Raw genomic sequence first — 20,111 nt, forward strand, 5'->3', positions numbered from 1 at the left:
CACCGCCGAGGACAGAATAACCAAGCGGTTTATTCAAATTGCGGCCCGTGGGTCTTATTTTTCAGTGTATCGAGCGGTGGAGTCGAAACTGGTGCTTTTCGGACCGCCGTGTATAATTGCATTATGCAAAACGCGTATACATTTGACAATATTGTCAGCAAATTCGGGAGATGTTCCGTTGATCGATGATTTCGTTGATTATGAGATTCTAGCAGCTGCGTTAATAGCGGATAAGCTTCATCCCGAATAAATACAAACGGCATTGCTTCTGATGTTCCTGGTAATGGCGAATCTCGAGGAATATTTATATTTCCTTTATCCATTAAATTAAAGAGTTCTGACGACAGAAAAGCACCACCGTCACTTTGCTTTCCATATCCCTCAATTTCCACAATAATCAATTTTCTACGAGCATCTGCAACCGCTGGTAGAACAATTGAAAAAAGTGCTTATAATTAATATAATACATTGTCCCCGAGTTTGATGGACATTTCAAATTTTAAGGCTCTTTACGCTGCTCGCGCAATTTCTAAGTTTCCGTTCGAGAGAATCCCGATCGAGTATCGATTCCCAGGGCGGACACCTCGAAGAGAAACGCTCCCCTCCGTTCGAATGAAAGATGGTCGAACGCCTCTCGTCCCGGAACCAAGCCGCGGGTGTCTTCGTCGTGGGTGTACAAATAATTCAGATGATAAACGAATTAAGTCGGAATGGGATGATGAAAGGCGCGTTTAGGGTGGCGGAAGAGAGACCAGCTCCTGCATTAATGCTGGGGGCTGATGTAGCAGAACGTTTGACCCCTCGTCCCTTACGCGAAAGCACAGCTCCACGCGGGAAGAACAGAGAACAGGGACGAGATGGTTGAAGGGAGAAAGATGCACGTGCTCGACTCATGAATCAAGTCGTATTAGTGGAGGCATAGCAGGCCTGGTGGGCACCAATCTACCACTCCGACTTCAAGTAGATTGGATTTCTGAACTTTATTCAATTATCCGGGAACGAGGCGCGGCGAAACGAGCAACGGCGTGCCGTTGAGGGCTTTCCGCGAATAATTCGAGCCACGCGGATTCATGCTGCGCGCTCGCAATACTAGAAGCACCGTGCAGTCGTTGCAGCTTACAGTCAATGTCCTGTAAAAATTGCTGAGGTCTTGTTCTTCGTTCTTGACGCGATTACCGTTGTCTGAAAGAGAACACACGGACAAACGAGTTTCTTCGTTTTTCGTCTGCTCTTTGAAAACAGTCGCACAAAGGAACTTGGGATGATACCTTTGCTATTTTGGCTCTGGGTACTTGAACCTTCCAGAGGCCTATTCACCCACGGGTAGATGTTTGTTTTCATCATGTTCTTCGAAAGGAAAATGTAGACGGAACCGTGAAAAATCAAGAGCGAGACAGATCATGAAACAAGCGCGTGTGCTACCGTTTCCCTAAAATAATCTTTTCCATTGACGACGAACACAAAACGGCACCGAGCCATAAACTCCATAGATCCCTGTGGACGGTGAAAGAGTTGGAAAGAGGTGGAGCGGAAGAATGACGGCCATTCTGCGGCGCGCGGAGGCTGCAATCTTTGAAATCTTGTGGGAAAAATGTTCGATGTATGGGGATATCTCGGTTGGTTATCGGTCGGCTCGGCTACGTGTATTCTCGCCGCAGGTTTTTACGATCGGAGCATAAAAGGGGAACATCGTTGCTAGCGTTGTACGTCTTGCAACGCTAGACGCTGTTCGTCGTGGACAGCTGCCATCGATAGCGGACGTCGGCGTTACAAGCTGCGGGGGCTGTTACTGTTTCGCGAACAAAGGGAGAGAGTACGGTGGTGTGTTTCAGTCGGCGACGTGACGCGCCGACGGAGTCTCTGTTTCTTATTCGGATGTCGAATATTCAAATGACCCTTGCGACGGTTGTTGATTGTAATAACGGCAAGTCTGTCGATAAAGTAGGTGCAAACAATTATCATCTGAACAGATAGTTGTAGTGACACCTGTTGTGTACTACTGCGTGTTGTGTATACTCTGAACAATGTATCTAATACAGTCTCTGTACGACCGCACAACCAGAAGGTCTTATATACAAGTATCAGATTAAAGTGTTATATTAAAACCAGTCTATACATATATTCCTACTCTGCTCATACCCAGTAAAAGTAATACTGTTATTACAACAGACAAAATTCAACAGGTTATGGGCCCAGGTCCAAAGAAAAGTAAAAAAGGTAAAAACTAAAAACTAACCTAATACTAAGAGCTGTCGAAAAGTCTAAGCAAAATTAAAATCAAGTAAAAAATAATAAAGAGCAGTAATAAGTAAAACTGTAGGAAAGTGAAAAAATTAATAAGGCTAACAAGTTAAACCATAAGTGTTCTGTTCGAAATTCAAATACACGTGGTCGTGAAACAAAAGTGAAAATGGCTGCCAGAAACGGTTATAATGAAGCAGATCATATAGAAAAACTGAAGGACGAAACCAACTTTCAGTTCTGGAAATTCCAAGTGACGATTCTGTTTAAGTCGCAAAACATACTCGATGTAGCGACTGGGAAAATTGTGCCAGCAAACGATTGGAACGAGCAAAAGAAGCTAGACTGGGAACTTAAGGATGCAAAAGCGCAAAAAGTTATCATACTTTCAAGTGAGAAAAAACCGCAAATGCATCTCCTGCATTGTAAAACCTCAATGGAAATGTTCAAGAAATTAACGGCCATATACGGAAAAGATACGGAACAAATGAAATGTACATTGCTGCAAGAATTCTTTAACTGTACTTTCGAAAAAGGAAGCGATATATCGACTCACGTGAGTACTCTTGAAAACTTAGCTCATCGATTAAATTCATTGGATCAAACAATAGACGATACAATGTTAATAACAAAAATATTAGCTACTCTTCCTGTTCAGTTCAAACATTTCGCAAGCGCGTGGGATTCGACGCCATTGGCCGAAAGGACCTTGACGAATTTAATAACAAGGTTACAGCTAGAAGAAAACAGAAACAAACAAAAGGACGATTCGCCCGACAATGTTGCCTTTAAAGCTTCTGTTAGAAGGTGTTTCAAATGCAATGGTTTTAACCATTTGGCTAAGTATTGCAGGTCAACAGAACGTAATCGCAACGAAAGAGGATATAAGGAGAAATCTTTCGAATCGGCGAGTGACCAATCATCACAAAGATGCGGAATCTGTAAGAAATCTAACCACTTAGAGAGAGACTGTTACTTTAGAAAGAATAAAAATGTATCAACTGCTAGACGTACTCAAGACAAGGTATGTTTCTACGTTAATAAAAACAATGACTGTGAAAATAAATGGGTAGTTGACTCAGGTGCATCGAACCACATGATTAACAACATTAATCTTCTAAGTGATGTAAAAACTGTAGAGTCCGAAATATCTACTGCAAAAAAGTCAGTAACAATGAAGGCCAAAGCAACAGGGCAAGTAATAACTGAAAATTGCACACTAAACAATGTAATACTGATTCCAGAACTCACGAAAAATTTATTGTCTGTAAATGCAATCACTCAAAACAATGGAAAGGTTGTGTTCACCAAGGACAAAGTAGAGATTTCAAAAAATAATACAACGGTACTTGAAGGATCTCGAGGACAGAATGGACTATATGCAATCGATTTCAATAAAACAAACAAAACTACAAGTTTGCTAACATTGCAAAACGAGACCTTACTATGGCACCGAAAACTTGGGCATTTGAGCGGAGCAAACATGAAGAAATTGGAAAAATTAAGTAAAGGTATGAACTCAATGTCTATATCTACTAATAACCTAGAAACATGTGACATATGCATGAGAGCGAAACAAACGCGAAAACCGTTTAATACGGAGAGAAACAGAGCCTCAAAACCATTGGAAATCATACATTCCGACGTGTGTGGACCGATAGAACCACCTACCTGGGACGGGATGAGATATTTTGTAACAATTCTCGATGACTTCACGCATTTCACAGCTGTATTTCCCATCAAAGGAAAATATGAGGTAACAGAAACAATTAAATACTATTTAAATCAATGTAAAACTAAATGGGGAAAACAAGTAACAAAGCTGCGGTGTGACAATGGTAGAGAATTTGCAAATAAAGATCTAGAACAATGGTGTAAAAACAATGGAACCGTATTAGATTTTACGATACCTTATTCTCCACAGCTAAACGGCAAAGCCGAAAGGTTGAACCGGACAATTATGGAAAAAGCAAGAGCTCTTTTGCTGGATTCCGGATTAAACAAAGAGATGTGGGGAGAAGCTGTAAGAACAGCAGTTTATTTGTTAAACAGAAGTCCTACCACCACGAGTGATAAAACGCCAGCGGAAAATTGGCATGGAACAATTCCTAACCTGGATAATTTACAAATCTTCGGATGTAACGCCTATGCAAAAAAAGCTTGGACGACTAAAAAAATTAGATGAAAGGAGTACTAAATATGTTATGGTTGGCTACTCCACTTGCGGATATCGCTTATGGGATGAACAAAATAGAAAAATAACACTAGCACGAGATGTAATCTTTAACAATGAGAATAAAGAAGAACAAGAAAACAATGAAAGTAAAATATCAAAGGTAATGATTAGAATAGAAGACAGTAAAACAGACGAACATCAAACAGAGAATACAGAAGAAAATCAAGAAGAAGAAAACTCGGAAGAGACAGACAGATCAGAAAACTCTGAAGAGACAGGCAGATCAGAAAACTCGGAAGAAAACGAAACATCTGTAAATGAGGATGAAGATATACAAAATACTGATCAAGATCGACAAGAAATGCCAAGAAGAAGTGAAAGACAAAGAAATCTACCAGAAAGACTTGGAGAGTACTATGTACATCTAACGTACAAGGAAGCAATCTATGGAGAAGATGCAGAAAAATGGAAAGCTGCAATCGAAGAGGAAAAGACATCCTTAAAAAAAAATAAAACATGGATTGAGGTAGATCCTAATCACATATCAGACAAAAAAATTTTGAGTGCAAGATGGATATTCAAAATAAAGGATGATGGAAGACACAGGGCACGTTTAGTAGTCAGAGGATGTGAACAACAAAAAGGAGTTGACTTCAACGAAACCTATAGTCCTGTGCTACATGCAAATCTTTTCAGACTGTTAATGGCCTTATCTGTTTTAGGAAATTACAAAATTCTGAAATTTGATATAAAAACTGCGTTCCTGTATGGACACTTAGATGAGGAAGTCTATATAAAGTTACCAGAAGGATTCGGAAACACAAACAAATTCTGTAAGTTGCAAAAAGCTTTGTACGGACTGAAACAAGCTCCAATAAATTGGAATCAACGTTTCAAATCATTTGTAAAACAAAACGGGCTAGATCCGATTCCTTCAGACCAATGTATTTTCAAATCAAAGGGAGGTCATTTGATATTGGCAATATACGTAGACGACGGAATAATACTAAGTAAAAATACTAAATATTTGAATCAAATTAAAGAAAAACTGTCAAAAGAATTTGAGGTAAAATTTTTTGGCTCTTTTGAAAATTTCTTAGGTGTTAATATAACTAGAAATAATACTTCGTTAATATTAGATCAAAGTAAATTTGTTGAAAAAGTATTAACAGAATATGGAATGGAAAATTCAAAGGCTGTTTCCACTCCTATAGTAAGTATTCATACGAATACTAATTTAAATGATGAAACATCAGATACTCGTTTTCCTTATAGAGAATTAGTTGGTAATTTACAATATCTAACGTCGAAAACTCGACCGGACATCGCGTTCGCTGTCAATTACGTAAGCAGATTCGTAGACAAACCAACAAACCTAGATATAAGTAATATAAAACGTATTCTCAGATATTTACAGGGAACTAAAAACATTGGTATTCAGTTTTCAAAACAAAACGCTCAACGAGAAAATGAATTAATTGGCTACAGCGATTCGGACTTTGCTGGTGACGTATCCACAAGAAAGAGTACTACTGGCTTTGTCATATTTTATGGAAATGGACCTATCAGCTGGTGCTCCCACAAACAATCCATAGTTGCACTGTCAACCACCGAATCCGAATACATCGCTGCTGCAGAATGTTGTAGAGAACTTACATACCTAAAAACTGTGTTAGAAACTTTAACTAATTCAAAGGTAAAGGCTACACTATTAATAGACAATCAGAGCGCTTTGAGCCTAATTAAAAACGGAATAATTCATAAAAGAAGCAAGCATATTGATGTACGATTTCAATTTATCAGCGAAAAATATAATGAAGGGACTATTGACATAGAATACTGTCCATCTGAAAAACAGTTAGCTGATCTACTAACTAAACCCTTAAGCAATGTAAAATTTAAAGAATTTAAGAACAGTTTACAATATACTATGTAGAAACAAGCATTAATTAACAGCGCTCATGAATCAATGATGTGTATTACTCAGTTTGGTTTATTGTTCTTGTGACCACATATGTTAAAAGCTATAGACAAGGCAATTCAGTAATATTTTTTGGTTTCTAAAAGAAATAATATTCAATCTATGTTGTAATTATAGAAATAAAAAATTAATAAATCTCTTAGACAAACTTACCGTTAAGAGGAAGTGTTGATTGTAATAACGGCAAGTCTGTCGATAAAGTAGGTGCAAACAATTATCATCTGAACAGATAGTTGTAGTGACACCTGTTGTGTACTACTGCGTGTTGTGTATACTCTGAACAATGTATCTAATACAGTCTCTGTACGACCGCACAACCAGAAGGTCTTATATACAAGTATCAGATTAAAGTGTTATATTAAAACCAGTCTATACATATATTCCTACTCTGCTCATACCCAGTAAAAGTAATACTGTTATTACAACAGATAAAATTCAACAACGGTATTATCGACGCGGATGATCGTGCGCGGAATTCTCATGCGACCCCATCCACGGGGCAACACTCCTGTGGCATGTTTTTCTTCGGGGAACTCGTTCGCGGGAAAGTCGGCGACTCCGTTCAGAAGTTGCCGATCGTGGGTGGAAATCACGAAGAATTAAATTCAAATTGTATAACCCGCTCGCGTGAAAAGTTCAAGCAGAGACTCCGGATTAATTTTCCAGCTACTCGCACTCCAGTTTCTGCGTCACTGGTTACATAACTTTATATCGTTCATGGGTAAAATTGTTATTCCATAAAACGTCTCCCTTAATGCAAAATAGAAACACGATATTTTAAGTTTTCTAGTTCATTCTGCAATTTACTTTGCATTATTTGTGATAATCGATTGGTTATCAATTTTCAGCGTGAAAAAATCTACGGGAAATGATGTGTCGCATGTTAAAAAAATTTTTTTTTCCGCGCGTGGTATTGGAAAAACCACAATTTTCTAGAAATTGTGCAAGTTCAACGAATTCTTTCAAGGTTAAAAAACGTTCGTACCACAATCTCCATAATTATCCCATATTCTGCAAAGTTTCAGCTTTCATTTAAAAAAAAATTTCATCGCTCTATCTCATTTCTATCGAAAGTTCTTTGATTTTGACACAGATTTCGTCGGTTTGGCCCATAGTACGCCGTAGCATCCCCGTTATCTCGGGAATCAGATATTTGACTAACGTTTTCTATATCTCAAACAAAAATGATTGTAACACTTTTGATTTGTGGCTCCGAAAAGTTGTTCCTGCAAATGCTCAGATTAAAACGTGCAAATTCGCACCGAAAAGATTTTCGCAGGCCAATCGGCTGGCCGCTCCGATATTTCTATCACTCGACCGATTTACCGCGCCTCTGCACGTTTATTGCCGACGCGAAAACAATCCGGCGAGATAAATCGAAAAAAAGCGGGTACATCGAGCCGCGAGGGTGAAAATGCGCGCGATGGTGTGCGGCGCGGCGCGCGCGTTGCGAAGCTGTTGGGAGAGGGGAGGGGCGACAGCGGGCGTGGCGATACCGCGCACGCTCCACGTGACCCTATCGTTCGGGAAGGCGGGACTTGTGAGCCCGGCACACAACTACAGGGGCAGTTGTACGGGTCGGGCCGGTGGACACCGGCGCTCTCTCTGTCGTCGCGCGCGCGGAACACCTCGAGTTGCGCTTGTTCCACGTACAACACCTGCCGGACGATAGCTCGGTGGCGCGCGGTTTGCTGATCCGTGACTCTTCTCTGAAAAGTGTCCTTGTTGTTCGATCATCGCGCCGATCGATCCATTTCTCGTGATATACAACCACCCTGGACCATGGACGGTAACGACCCTGCGATCGAACCGGTTCGAAACCACGCGAAACGTCGAGGCTGATCATCCATCGCCGATCATCCATCTTTAGGAATCCGGGATTCTGCTAAACCTCCGCGAAGATGTTGCTGCCGGAGTACATGATGGCGGCGCAGTCGAAGATGCTGTACCAGATGAACAAATACTACGGCGAGCGGGTGCAGGCCCGCAAGGGCCAGGTACAGAAGACGATCCGAGAGGTGTGCAAGGTCGTGCAGGACGTGCTGAAGGAGGTCGAGGTGCAGGAACCTCGGTTCATCTCTTCGTTGACCGAGTGCAACGGCCGTTACGAGGGTCTCGAGGTGATATCGCCGGGCGAATTCGAGGTGGTCCTCTACCTGAATCAGATGGGAGTGTTCAACTTCGTCGACGACGGCACCCTGCCGGGCTGCGCCGTGCTCAAGCTCAGCGACGGACGGAAAAGGTCCATGTCGCTCTGGGTCGAGTTCATCACCGCGTCGGGTTACCTGTCCGCTCGGAAGATCCGCTCGCGATTTCAGACCCTGGTGGCGCAGGCCTGCGACAAGTGCGCATACAGAGACTCGGTGAAGATGATCGCGGACACGACCGAGGTGAAGCTTCGCATCCGAGAGAGATACGTGGTGCAGATCACACCGGCGTTCAAATGTTCGGGCGTGTGGCCGCGATCGGCGGCGCACTGGCCTATACCGCACATACCTTGGCCGCATCCTAATCTGGTGGCGGAGGTAAAAACCGAGGGTTTCGATCTGCTGTCGAAAGAGAGCGTCGCCCTCCAAGGCAAGCAATCGGCCATGGAGGGCGACGCTTGGGTGCTGTCTTTCACCGAAGCGGAATCCAGGCTTCTTCAAGGTGGATGTCGAAGGAGATGTCTCAGCATATTGAAAACCCTTAGGGACAGACACTTGGATCTTCCTGGGAACCCGGTCACCAGCTATCACATGAAAACTTTGTTGCTCTACGAGTGCGAGAAGCATCCGTTAGAAACCGAGTGGGACGAGGGCTGTCTAGGCGTACGCATCAACGGCATCTTTCTGCAGCTGATCTACTGCCTTCTCTGTCGGAGGTGTCCCCATTACTTCCTACCCAATTTGGATCTGTTCAAAGGGAAGTCGCCGAGCGGCTTGCAGAACGCCGGCAAACAAGTCTGGAGACTCACCAGGGTGTTGCTGACCAACAGCCGCGCGTTGGAGAAACTTTAGCCGGCCTCGTTTAACCGCTCGAGGGATGCCGAAGTTTAGCAATGAGGACTCAAAGTGGCTCAAAAGCGATCGCTGCTTTCGCGCCGGTTTTTCGCCCGCTTTTTCTGCTCGCCGTGGAGGACAGTCTCTACTTTCACCAGTTATTTTCTAATAGCAGCTTGTTGACTGTATCAAGGCCTGGGAATGGTGTAACCAGAAAGAAACTAGAGCCGTAGACCTTAATCGTTGTTGATTCGTACTCTTCGGTTAGCGAGTGGCACGGACACGTCGGAGTCCGACTCCGATCGCGTCGATCGGTGCAATAATTGTTTGAACACAGTGTTTCGGCCGGGAAATCGTTGTTGCTAGGTTTTAGTTTGATCCTGTGCGCAGTGGCTTAACACTAGGTTTACGGGACCCGTCACAATATTCCTAATTGTCGATTATTAAGTTTGTAAAAATGCTGCCTTGAGGAATTACGTGTATTATTGGAAGAATGGCGAAAAATTTGGATAGACACATTCTTGTTATGTTTATAAAATAACTTCTAGAGCTCCGTATACCTAGTGTTAACGGTAAGCAGACTAGAGATTTGAGGCATGAGAGTTTTCTTGCGACTTCTGTTTCTAACTTGAGTTTGAGGGCTCCAAAATTTTTAACGCTTAGGAACTCGATTTGACTTGAGCCGCCACTGCCTTTGCGACTTGGAAATTTCGATGTTCAATCTTTCTATTGTTTGTCTGAAGCGACGAAGGAAAATTCTTGAAGATTTTTTGCGTTCGGTGTCTTAGAATGCTTTCGCTTGTTACCGGAGTCTCGTGCTTATCAACGCGGATTGAACGGCGCTGTCTGAGTGAATGCATAGCGTTGCAATACGCGAAACGATTAATTCAATGCTCCGTTAGCTACCTTTAGCTGTTCGGATATGGCTGATGTGAATCGTCGTGTGATCCGTTGTCGTTATTCGTCTAATGTTTATAATCGGTTAGCGGCGAGCTTCCGACGGTAGTTGGACACTACGCATTGTTATATGTACATACTTTTTTATATTATTTAAACGATATTTATTTTTACTCGAATCGCTGTTCGGACACATCATGTAAATAATCAATAAACGCATCTCGTCTCGTACCTGGTCTCCGAGTCACTCGAACACCACTCCCTTCCTCGTTCGAAAATTCATATCAATCTTCGTTCAATCGAACTCGTATCTTCTGTCGTATTTTAAAAATATATGTTTGATATTATTCTTCCCCTCCAACTTAATGCATAAATGCTATTCTCTATTTGTAATTCTTTTGTCCGCGGCTGTATAATCCTGTTTGTATCATAGCAAACGAATAGATTTACAAGAACCAAATTTACAGCGCAATAAAAGCAGTTACTCCGAGAGCGGATTGCGGAGGATAAAACGTGCAGGGTCCGCGTCGAATTTATCCGGCCGATTGCCATTATGACAGTGAATGAATCGTAGATAATTTTTGAAGAAGGGCTCGTAAGAGTCGAGCAGAGCCCATCCCGCGAGGCAAGAACATAAAACCATCGAGAACGTAATTATTATCTACGATATTAACACTTCCATGGGCGTTCGAGGAGATTGAAACGCCTCGTCAAAGCATCGCTACCGAGTTTCATGGCCACTACAACGCCTACGTGGCACCGTACTCGGCTTATCTTAATTCTCTCTTGAAATTTCGCCGCTTATCTTTGGAGCCGGTGCAACGGCGATCCATTCGCCGGTGCCACTCAGTTTCCACGTTGTACCACGAGCCGATCGTTACGGGGTTTACGTTATTATTATTGCCCCGTAAAACGAAGCTCGAGGAAACGCGTCCGTGTGCCACTCGGCCTCGTAGAACGCGCGACCCAATGAAGCACACTTTACGCGCCGTATCTCGCAGTTCGCCCCGCGATTTACAAGCCTTAATGGTAGAGTTATCGGTGTTGTCGTTAAACGTAGATTTTATACCGACTTTTTTTCGACCGAGAAACCGCGCGGGCCGGTTCTCAATAAAACCGCTGTAAATAAAACCGTCTCCTCCGCAACGGTGCCACCCTGATACCTTCGGGTCGCCGGTTCTCGTCCAATCGCGAGCGAATTTCTTATTTTAGCGACGCGGGTCCCCGACATTCTGCCACAAAGTTTTCGAGAAAACGGCGACGGGACGACAATCTCCCTCGGGCTTCCGGACGAAAATGTCCAGTGGGAAATGCTCCTTCTGATTCGACCCATGGAGCGCCAGAATTGCGGAAAGCTGGACCAAATTTTGTCTCTGCTAATTATACATACAGTAGCGGACAAAAGTTTAAGACCGCTCTAAAGAAGACGATAACTTTTTTAATATTGTATTATACGATTTGAACTTTTTTGGGAAGCTAGAGCAATTAGTTCACTAAAGGATGTGAAAAGAAATTTGATCGGAATTGTTGAAAAAATACGGGCCTATATTGAAAATTTAAAAAATAAGTTTTGTAGATCTGTGGCAATTAAACATATTCTGAAAATTTCGTCAAAATCGGTCGACGTTGCTATGAGCTACAAACGTTTAAAAATGGTAAAAATTGCAGATTTTCACGATTCATTGCCGAAAATACTACTGTACATTATTAACACACTGTTAACGAACTTGTGTTTTGTTCTGTACTGCGTTGTTCCCAATGCCTCATTCTTTTGGTGGAAATATGTTCCACAGTCTTTAACTTGTTATAAAATATATGTTTTTAAACGGAACGGTTCCAGCAGTTCTTGGAATCGAAGAATCTACTTCTGGTTTATCCTAGTCCAGTATCAAGAATTTCTGTGGATTACGATTTTAATGGGAGGTCAAAATATAAAAGTTTCTTACAAGGGATGATGCCCAACCGTAACACGCCGATTTTAACGAAATTTTGGTATGATATAGAACTGAAAAAAATATTTGACGCGTATTTTTTTATAGCTGCCAACATTCACGTTGAGGGAGTGAAACATCCATTTTATTGAATACCTCCGAAACTATTAGGCCTAGAGGAAAATTTCAAAGTCGAATTTGTACGTTTTTGAATGACGAATCTTTAAGTCTAAACTGATGGTTCAAAGAATAATTTGTTCAAAAAATATGTTAAAACTTGACTTGTTAGTAGAAAGATACATTTTCGCAAAGCAGCAGGCGACTTCGAAAATCCATCCCGCGACTGGCCAGGCTGAAAACCCGTCGATGACGAAAAATTCGAGGCTCGGTGCAGCGAGGCATGAACGCCGGTCCGGTCGGCAGCGGCGCAACGAAAATTTCGGGGCAGCTCGAAGGGGTTGCGGAGGAATGGCGGTGTGTCCACGAGCACGAAATAAAACGAGTCTAATCTACATAATTCATGGGGGAAGAAGGGTTCGCTTTGGGGTTAGCCGCGCTGCTAGCTTCGTCCTTCGAAGTGGATAACGTATAGGTAGAGCGTGGCTGCGGATCGATCTTGTCGGTCTGCCACGTCGAGCCACGCCTCCCGATGTTCACAGCTCGGGGATTGGTCGGGTGAGTGTCTGGGTGGCGTGGCTTCGGTTAGGTATGGGTTAGGTCTTGTGGAACAGCACGCCTTCGCCGGGTCTGGAGAGCGGGTGGCGCGGAGGAGGTTAACGACAGCGCAGTCGACAATCTGCTCCTGCTCGGAGTCGCTCGCACACCTTGTCTTCCCGCTCCTCGCTCGTGTCTCCGGCGGCGTCCTTTGCGACGCGACGCGTAGCGTAAAACCGCGTGCACTTCGTTTTGTCCGCTTGATCCGAGCCGGACTTTTACAACCGAGAAGTCTCCACATGGAAGAACAGCAGCGCGACGGTCGCGTTGGAACGATTCGAGCTTAGATCGACGCGGGATCATCGGAACGAGAGAGAGAATGCGGTGATCGGTCGCGGAAGACACGACATAGAAGCCTCCGGAGGCTTCAGGCCGCCGCAAACATGCTGTTGCCGGCTGACATGCTGGCGGCCCAATCCGAGATGGTCTATCAGATCAACAAGTACTTCGGGGAGCAGGTGATGACCAGGAAGAGCCAGGTGATGAGCACCATCCACGATGTGTGCCGCGTGGTGCAGGACGTGCTGAAGGAGGTCGAGGTGCAAGAACCACGGTTCATCTCGTCCCTGACGGACTACAACGGTCGATACGACGGTCTGGACGTGATTTCGCCGACGGAATTCGAGATCGTGATCTACTTGAATCAAATGGGCGTTCTGAATTTCGTGGACGACGGGACGCTGCCGGGTTGCGCGGTTCTAAAGCTCAGCGACGGACGGAAGAGATCCATGTCCCTGTGGGTGGAGTTCATCACCGCCTCCGGGTATCTGTCCGCTAAGAAAATTCGCTCGAGATTCCAGACTTTGGTGGCGCAAGCCTGCGACAAGTGCGCTTACAGGGATTCCGTGAAGATGATCGCGGACACCACCGAGGTGAAGTTGAGAATCCGGGAGAGGTACGTGGTGCAGATCACACCGGCTTTCAAATGTGCCGGACTGTGGCCCAGATCGGCCTCGCACTGGCCCATGGCTCATATACCCTGGCCACATCCGAATATCGTGGCGGAGGTGAAAACCGAGGGCTTCGACATGCTGTCGAAAGAGTGTATCGGTCTTCAAGGCAAACAGTCGGCAATGGAAGGCGACGCCTGGGCATTGTCCTTCATCGATGCTGAGAACCGCCTGCTTCAAGGTGGCAGCCGAAAGCGTTGCCTCAGTATCTTGAAAACCCTCAGGGATCAATACTTGGATCTTCCCGGGAACCCAGTCACCAGCTATCACATGAAGACGTTGCTTCTGTACGAGTGCGAGAAGCATCCCCACGAGGCAGAGTGGGACGAGACTTGCATCACCGCCAGGATCAACGGCATCCTGCTGCAACTGATCTTCTACCTTCTGTGTCGGAGGTGTCCCCACTACTTTCTGCCGAACCTGAATCTGTTCAAGGGAAAATCGCCGAGCGGGTTGGAGAACGCGGCGAAGCAAGTGTGGAGATTGATTAGGGGGCTGTTGACCAGCTGCCCCCTGGAGAAACTATAGTCGAGAGCCCACGCGGAGGATCCTGGCGCGAAGGACGCCGAGCTCCAAGCTGGAAGGTCGAGCAACGAAACGCAGTAACCGTGGACGAGAGTGGAATCTTTCGAAACTGTAGCTAACTAATAAAGATATAGTCTGCTTGGAGGATTGTGTTTCTTGTCGGATCATTGGGAGACCCGACGAAGTCTAGTTGGAACGATTCGGAAGCGGCCGACCACTTCACTGAAGATGAGATTCTGTGCTGGAGGACGTGTAGTGTGTTCTTGCCAATGATCGAGGATAATTGCGGGTGTATGTGTGATCCGGTGTGCCGCGGACGATCGAATCAGTGCCATAAAACCGCGCGTTTTTCGTTTCGTGGCACGAATGGCCGCGGCGGACTCGAGAGAGGGAGTCGCCGTCGGCAGCTAGCGACGAGTCGAAAATCCACCGTAAACGCCTAACCGGTGATATCTGTCCCCTTTTCACTGAGTTGTCCGCGTTGCCCGAGCGTGTACAGAAATATTGGAAACGTGTAAAGAGCGAGAGGTATGTACACGGCAACGCGCGACGTAGGGAAACAAACGTTACCGAAATAATTGTCGGCGAGAGTCACCGGTTGCCGGTCACTTAGTCTTCTCTTCTAATCAGCTATCCTGTCCCAGTCGCTATGTAAATACATCTTGAAAGATATTTATTGAAGTGTACACGAAAATTGTGAAATACAATGCTATTTATATGGAACCGTCTCGTCGTGGTTGTCGTCATTTTCGTCTGGAGAACAGCACCCACCCATCCCCCCGTATAAGTATAGGAGAAAAACACAGCCGCCGGATATCGATCGGCGAGAGAACCGAGGCCTCGTAAATTTAACGCTCGATCTTGCGCGTTTTTCTGCCTCGCCACTGGAGATCGCAGCAGCCAACGGGAATCGAGACCTTGCGCGCGCGCGCACACACGCACGCAATCAAATTCCAACCGAGTCGAACGCGTCCTCTAATAATTTTCGTCGTGTTTCGTCTGGCTGGATTTTCTCGAAAAATTCTGTTCCGCCGATCGGGTAATGAATCGATTGTCTGTCTTTTAACGTGATTCCTTGTCTGCTCGATTCGTAGTTTGTAACGAAGTGTCTCGAAGTGCTTGTCACGTTTTATCTAGCCGGGCTTAGTCATTGTTCGTCGTCCGGGTTTATCGTTCGCTCATTAAATAATGAAAATGCAAGCGGACGATATTTTTATTACAAGAAAGTCGTACGCGTAATCGTTATCAGCCGGCGAGCTCGCTTCGAGCCGACGCGACGCAACGGAATGTTTAATGCTTGTCGCATGCAACGCGAGCCGCAATAAAATGCTCTGACATGGATGGCTTCTGTCGTGCTTTGTCTGCTAGGATTTCACTGTCCGCGGAGTGTAAATTTATTAGTCTGCGTATTAGCTAAGTAACAGTGTAACTGCTCCGTCGTCGTTCGAAGTTACCGTTCGTCCGTCTAGCCTAATCGTGCGATTTAATTCGAGGATTCTTCGGTGATCATCGTTATTATACACGGGAAATTATATTCTAGTCTGTCCCTCCTGTAATTAACGTCGCCAACACTAATCTCGCTGTCTGTCAAGCAACCATCGGTATCAGAACTCGATGTCCGACTCACGTGCTAGTTAAGCCGTACGATTTATCCACAACCAGTCCCGCAGCGAAATTAGTATGTCTGTTGAAATGAGCGAACGATCGCTCATCGGTAATCGACAGTCATTGCCTGAGAACGTTTATGCTTTTGTAAACTGTTTAAAACGCAAGATCTTCTTGAACTCGATGCAGCTTTCGATTGACTCCTACCCCCGTTAAAAATTTGATCTTTTCAGATTCGTTAAAGCAATCGTTATCGCGAGCATGTTACTTAAATTCCGCGTTTCTGGATTTACGTGCGAAAAATTCTTTATTCGAAAAATATTGAGAAGAAATTTCATTAAGTTTGATACGGCTTATGATTATTCCTAATTCACCGGGGCTATTAACCCTTGTGTCAATAATCGGGAACCTAGGCTTCCATTTCAAATTTCTTTTCAAAACTTCTTTGACCCTTTGCACTCGGAGTAAGTTTAACTCGAGAATTACACATTTCTTTCGAGCAGAATATTTCCATTCCCTATGATTTTTTTTTGAAATTTTATGGATATTAAATTGGTACAATACCTCGTACAATACTTAAATGTTTAGCAGTTGATTAGATACCGATATATTTAATAATGTAGACAATATTTTGATAATGGTACAGCAATTTTTAGTGGCGCCTCAGAGACATCATTCGAATGTTAATATAATTGTCCTTGGATGATCATAGATTAATTTACGTTAATTAATTCACATCAAAATTACGAAGTGCAACATCACCGAATGGAACATTTTGGTTATTGACACGAGGGTTAACATCACGAACAACATGTTACTCAACACCGGTTTCTCTAAATCGATCTATAAAAATGCAAATCCTCGCATACGTCTGCAGTCTGGCAATTACCACGAAGTAGAAGCAAACAGCATGATGCGGTAGAGTCGCGAAAACACGAGGCGACAATTTACAATTCCATTCGAGCATCGTCGAAAACGTTTCCCCGGAAAGAAGAACGAGGAAAGTGTTCGAAACGCGATATTCGGTACGAAGAAAAAGGCACCGCGAACGTTCGCAGCGAAACGAGCACTGCTAGTGAACGATGTCTTGTTGGCAGAGCAGAGGGAAACAAGGTAGAAGGAAATTTTCGCGTGTAATCGATTTCGACCGGCCGTCCGATGGGAACATCCCCGTAACTGACGCAAACGAGCGCAAACCTGGCACCTATTCAAACAACAATTACAAATATCCGTGTTTACCGGGCGTGCGTCAGGGAAACTTCAAATAGTCTCGTGCGCGAAAGCGAGCCGTGCAGACTGCATTCGCGAAGACAACCGATACTTTGCTGGTTTCGACAAAATTAAATCACGTTTCCACCTTGCACACACTTAGCAAATCCTGTTTCCGTACACCGACGATCATAAAACATTTAAAAATCATTTCGTCGTCTACAGAATCGCCGTCCTCGAATGCAATAGAATTTTTGCACACGACGTTATTCACGAGTTACAACATTTTCCAGTTACCCGACAGGCTGAGGACAGCCACAACTGCATACAAATAAATACGGAAACATTTTCATTTCGTCTTTTCCTCGTGCGCGGGAATAATTATTCGAAACGTTCAAACCAGGAGCACAATTGAAATTTTTATTACCTGATCACCTTAAAACAACAATTCCCACGAAGGTAAGTACAGTTTTCAGCTTATCAATTCATCCGACAAGATCTCGTTAATAAAACACGGTAACTAAGATTCGTGTTAGACAAAATTAAAAACGAGAACGTTTGCATTAAACGATTTACAGATGTTAATGTCGTATTACAGACTGAAAGCGCGATAGAAATCTCGGCGCCTCGCGGTTTCGAAATCTGAATGCGGATCGCGGTCTTCAAAAATGATAGAAATCTGCTACCGTGTCCACCTGAACGTAAGTCGAGTTTCCATCGATTATTTAATGACAAGTGTTATCGACGCAATCGATGGTTCTGTCGAACGTGCAATTGGAATCGATAAATCATCGCGGATACGTGGCTTCTGAAAGGAGCCTGTGGTTTTGAGGAAAAACGAGTCGGACAAACCCGGCGTACAGGTTTGGTGTTCCCATGACAACTAATCTGTTAATTTATTGGCGTTAATTACTGCGGCAGCCTTGAATACTCCGCGCGACGCGTGTGAGATATCTTTTATAAATATCTGACAGGTGTTGAAGCCTGGTCATCCCCTATTTCGTGTCGCTTCGCCGAATGAAATATGATGATCATATAAAATATTGCAATGATGTCGCGCGTCACGTTTCACATTGGTTAATTAGCGCGGACTTGTTACAACATTCCTCGGCGACTTTTTAGTTCGGTTAACGTCAAGAAATATTCAAATACGAGACCGTCTACGTCGCCGGAATGAGGTCGAAGACCACTTTTGCTTTACTCGTGTAAATTCTTGTTCGTTAATTACGAAACGGCGTGTTCGTAAAATAGAAACTGCTCGCGGTGATAAATTTCCGTGGTTTTTCAACAGAATCGCGACGCGATCGGCATTTTCCCGACGATTAATAAAGTCCAGCTGGAAATCGAATCGCGATATTTTTCTTCGGGGTACACGTCGCGCGATTTCCTTTCACGGTAATTGTAGAATTATGCGCGGCATTATCAATTATCAGATTTTATCGCTCGGTACGCGCGGTAATTAAAGGTATAATACGAAAAATAATGTACCGTGACACATATACGCACGTCGGAGTATCGTTCTCTTGTCCCAAGGCTTCCGAGAGAGCCGCCGCGAAGACTTTTGTTTCGGTTTTCGTTTACCTTTTGCTGTCAACGTAATAACCCGATAAACATGCAAATTTATTCACCGGTGTAATTTGTTGCACGCATGACTGCTTAATATTTAATGAGAGGAACGTTACGAGGCACCGCCGATAGCGTTCACGCTTGAAAAGTTGTAAATTCGGCGACGATCTTACAATATTTGTCGTGCGCGTCGTTCGTCTCCAGTTTTAATTAGCCCCCGGAGAATGTCCGTTCTCTCGGCCTCGCGCGGTCGCTCGTTTATTTCGCGAACGATCCGACCGTCGCGCGTCGTGTTCCGTCGATCCGAAAGATTAAATCGATCGCGTGAAGCTTAGGATAAAGAGCCGAAGGCACGCGAATTTTCGGCGAAACTTTCATCAGATTATAGCCGCTTATCGTTCACGCGCCAGTCGCGACAAGTGAATTTTTCTTGAAGGAAAATGCAGATCTGACGAGGAAGATTGGCTATTCGCGTGAAACGACGACGAGGGGTGGTTTTTAATGCTGAACGCGATAGTTCGGTTCTCAGAGATTGCTGGAACCTGCGCCATCAGATAATATTCAGAGTAGTTTCACTTCACCTTTCCGCGGAAAATGAATTCTATGAAAATTCGTCTATGAAATTCCACCAATTTCCCCGAAAATTTCAATTCCACAAAATTCCCAGCGGGAAGCGAAAGCAACTCAGATTAATCCTCGGACAGAAATCCCGGTACATTTCGGCGCGCTGTTCCCGTCCGGGGGAAGCCGATTTCTCGCGGACGAACGAGATTACAAAATCCCGATGCATGTCCGCGGTTCGGCAAAAGGGAAGCGGAGAACGCAGGTTCCCGGCAGAGCCGTCGAAGTTATCAAAGTGGTGAGAATCACGATGCAGAGCGCGGTGTAGCGAGCCGCGTTTGAGGAGGATAGCGGCTCGAGAAAGAGAGCGAGAGAGTAGGAAGAAGAAGAGATCCAGACACGGTATGCTAATGAGGGTATACGAACGATCCTCTTTTTTTGTCGCAGCGTTCTTGCGGGGCCTGTACAGAAGATTCTATAGGTCGGGGCCGCCTCTCACGATCCGGCTCTCGGAGTTGGTTGTGTTCGCGTCTTCGGGACGCGTCGCAGCGCGATGGAAACAAAGCCGGGCGAAACCGGAGAAAACGGACCCGTTCGATTGTCTCGGGCGCGATCGACCTTGCCGATCGGGGGAAAGCGAAGAGATGCCGGCGATTGGGGAAAGATACGCCGGAACGAGTGAACGGGGAGAAAAGGAGCAAGAGCGGAACATCCGAGGGGAAGCAAAGGGAGCCAAAGGGTCGAGAGAAAGCAGCGATTCATTAAAGCAATCGT

The 20,111-nt window shown here is 44.5% G+C and overlaps 2 protein-coding genes and 1 pseudogene across 30 annotated transcripts in view; 2 read left to right on the forward strand and 1 right to left on the reverse strand.

Annotated features, from left to right (window-relative positions):
• Positions 1-20,111, reverse strand: part of Rg (A kinase anchor protein rugose) — a 409,256-nt gene that overhangs the window by 30,682 nt on the left and 358,463 nt on the right. The gene's annotated exons all lie outside the window — the stretch shown is intronic.
• On the forward strand, positions 7,946-11,023 carry LOC143220447 (protein mab-21). The gene has a single exon (XM_076446100.1). It carries the CDS (start codon positions 8,300-8,302, stop codon positions 9,395-9,397), a length of 1,098 nt encoding a protein of 365 aa, XP_076302215.1. The 5' UTR covers positions 7,946-8,299; the 3' UTR covers positions 9,398-11,023.
• Positions 12,970-15,119, forward strand: LOC143220461 (protein mab-21 pseudogene; annotated as a pseudogene).

The sequence above is a fragment of the Lasioglossum baleicum genome, chromosome 2 (assembly GCF_051020765.1).
Source record: "Lasioglossum baleicum chromosome 2, iyLasBale1, whole genome shotgun sequence".
NCBI lineage: Eukaryota > Metazoa > Arthropoda > Insecta > Hymenoptera > Halictidae > Lasioglossum > Lasioglossum baleicum.